This window comes from Malania oleifera, chromosome 4, assembly GCF_029873635.1.
Source record: "Malania oleifera isolate guangnan ecotype guangnan chromosome 4, ASM2987363v1, whole genome shotgun sequence".
NCBI classification, from domain to species: Eukaryota; Viridiplantae; Streptophyta; class Magnoliopsida; order Santalales; family Ximeniaceae; genus Malania; species Malania oleifera.
Genome location: NC_080420.1, coordinates 105,787,504 through 105,790,433, shown reverse-complemented (window position 1 = coordinate 105,790,433; position 2,930 = coordinate 105,787,504). Strand labels below are relative to the sequence as shown.

The 2,930-nt window shown below is 37.1% G+C and overlaps 1 protein-coding gene across 2 annotated transcripts; it reads left to right on the top strand.

The window, feature by feature from the left end:
• The first annotated feature begins 564 nt into the window (after positions 1-564).
• LOC131154286 (uncharacterized) lies at positions 565-2,539 on the top strand. Of its 2 annotated transcripts, none has more exons than XM_058106963.1 (3): positions 565-892; positions 1,184-1,286; positions 1,391-2,539. In XM_058106963.1, the coding sequence occupies exon 3, from the start codon at positions 1,467-1,469 to the stop codon at positions 2,364-2,366; it is 900 nt and encodes a 299-aa protein (XP_057962946.1). In that variant the 5' UTR covers positions 565-892; positions 1,184-1,286; positions 1,391-1,466; the 3' UTR covers positions 2,367-2,539. The 2 variants fall into 2 exon arrangements, with proteins under 2 accessions (XP_057962946.1, XP_057962947.1); XM_058106964.1 differs by lacking the exon at positions 565-892 and adding an exon at positions 899-1,062.
• Positions 2,540-2,930: the final 391 nt, after the last annotated feature.

Genomic DNA, 2,930 nt, shown 5'->3' with positions numbered 1-2,930 from the left:
GGTTGATGTAATAATTTGACTTTTCTTTTAATTTCTTATGATGAAAGATAAAAATAAAGTAAGAGTATTGTTGCTCTTCACATTTATTCTTACATATATCAAATAAAAATTTTACTTCTCAAGGAATTATGAATAAGGATTGAGTGACATCATTGTTTTTGGAGCAACCAATACCTTTTTTAAAATAAAATATTTTGACTAAAAATGATAAAATATCATGACAAATGTTAAGAAACTTGAGTTTTCACCAAAAATAAGTACTAAATTTTAAAAGTTAAGGTAAAAAAGGAAAAGGACAAAAATTTAAGGGGTGCCAATGCAATTTTCTAAATGGAGGAGGCGTGAGCGTAATTACCTCAAATATGTACTTTTACTAATTTACCTTGTAAATTAAAAGAGTTCATGGACCCATTTGCAAAAAAAAAACGTTTTATCGTGCGTTTGTGAATTAAACTTCCTTAAATACTAGTAAAAAGGGCAAAAAAAGCAAACGAACAACTAATGAGTTCAAAGCTTCATTAATATCATAATAAATAAAATTAATTATTTTCCATGTAAGTGGGAGTTTCAAGCTTCAAGTTTCAAGTTTCAAGTTTCCATCTTCAAACTGCATTCTCTCTCTCTCTCTAAAAGGACTGAGTATCTGTCCTTGAGTTTCTGTTTTCAAATTTGGCTCCTCGGCTCTATTACATGTGGATATGTCAGGTAAAGGAAAGTCTAGCAAGGGAAAGAGGTAGAGACAGGGAGTGGCTATGAGAGAGATTCTTTTTTCCTTTCTCAGTGAAGAGTAATGTTCAAAACTCAGCTTTTCTTGCAATACCCGGTTCCTATTTTCACCATTACTGCTCGTTTTCACCTTCAACGGATTATTTTTTAGATGTCTCCATCGAAGGTACTTGCATCTTCTCTTCCGTTTCTGTTCCCCACTCCCCCACCCCCCCACCCCCCCCCTTTTTTTTTTTTTTTTTTCTTTTTTTCCTTTTTCGTTTTGTAGTTAATATTTTATCTGCAAATTTTTGGAGATACTTCTGGCAGAGAGTATTGACAGTGAAACAACTCTGAGTACTCTCTTCTATTGTCTGCTCGTCTTGAATTATTCTACTTCCTACGTTCCTGAACTGTGTCTCTAATTTAGGAGAAACCCCATACCTCCTTCTTAACTGAGATTTATGGGTTATTGTAGGAACGCATCAAAGGATCTACACCCAGGTCAAATCCAGTCTCAAAAAGATTGTTTCTGATCATTTTTGAGATGGGGGTTTTCAATTCGTCTCTGATTAATCGAGGTAAGAGACTCTTCCGTTCTTTACTTTAGGCCCGGGTATTGTCTATTTGTTTCGTTTTATCCATTTCTCATTTCTATTTTAATTGTGCTTGCTGTTTGCTGCAGAAGTGGACACCAAGTGTTTGTGAAAATACCCAAGAGATATTTTTTTGAAGGTAGAGTTCAGGCTCATTGAATCAGGATGAGAGATTTTCCATCTTGTTTTGGCGAAAATGGAGTTCAAGTTGCTGATTCTTCGTCATCTAGTTCAGCTAGAACCGCTCAGAATCTGGTTTCCTGCATATATCAGTGTAGGTTGCGTGGCAGGTCTTGCTTGATTACAATTACGTGGAGTAGGAATTTGATGGGTCAAGGCCTTAGCATTGGGATTGACGATTCTGCCAATCAATGCCTTTGTAAAGTTGATATAAAGCCCTGGTTGTTTTCAAAGAGAAAAGGGTCCAAGAGTTTAGAAGCAAATTCTAGTAAAATTGATATACATTGGGACCTCTCCTCAGCTAAGTTCGGTTCCGGCCCTGAACCAATTGGCGGATTCTACTTGGGCATTGTTGTTGATCGGCAAATGGTTCTCCTTCTTGGGGATTTGAGAAAGGAAGCGTTCAAGAAGACAGGCAACGCCCCTGTACCCTCCAATACCATTTTTGTTGCCAAGAGAGAGCACATTTTTGGAAAGAAGACGTTCATCACCAAGGCTCAGTTTTGTGACAATGGTCAAATGCATGACCTTGCGATTGAATGTGACACAGTTGGTGTCAATGACCCTTGCCTTGTGATCCGTGTCGACAGTAAAGCTGTGATGCAGGTGAAACATCTCCGATGGAAGTTCAGGGGTAATCACACAATATTGGTCGATGGGCTTGCAGTTGAAGTTTTCTGGGATGTTCATAATTGGCTGTTTGGGGCATCACTTGGAAATGCTGTTTTTATGTTCAAGACTTGCCTTTCGGCTGAGAAGCTGTGGGCTAGCCAGCCCATGTCTGATCCAAGTGTATTGCCATGGTCTTGGTCCCAGAGGTTCCGAGATTCCCCGTCAGAAGGTCATGGTTTCTCCTTGATTTTGCATGCTTGGAAGAATGAATAGAGACATTAGAAGTTTTTCATTGAGTGCTAACAAATACTTTTAGTGAGTGTTGATTTTTATTGACTGTGTATGGTTTACACCTAAATTGATTATAAAATAGTCCATTTTTCTTTTCAATTTTCTATTGAATTACTGAAGCAATATGGAAAGATGGAGGAAATTTTTGTTGTTAATTTGTTGTTGTATATCCTTTCAATTGTTAATTTAATACCTTATTTTTCTATTGAAAATTGTATTTTCTTATTAGTGCAGTAATTGGCTGTGCAAAGCTTGGTATGGTTGCAATTTTGTTTCACCTTGTCAGTGTGCAGTGTTTAGGTATCATATCTTTTGCACTATGGTCTCCCTCATTGAACTATGGGCATGATATGCCATATTTGAGAGCCTGTCTTCCTCTTCCCCTGTGAGTAGAACTTTGAAAACACTAGATTGATACCCGAATCTTATTCATTTCTTCCTAGTTAGACTATTAGTTGGGCTTGTTTCTCTATGCAGGTTTTTACTTATCCTGGATAATGCAAAAGAAAACTGAATGCAATGGTTGAATAGCATTCATGTATCAGG

Coding starts and splice junctions, on each gene's coding strand:
- LOC131154286 (XM_058106963.1), top strand. CDS start 1,467: ATGAGAGATTTTCCATCTTGTTTTGGCGAAAATGGAGTTCAAGTTGCT.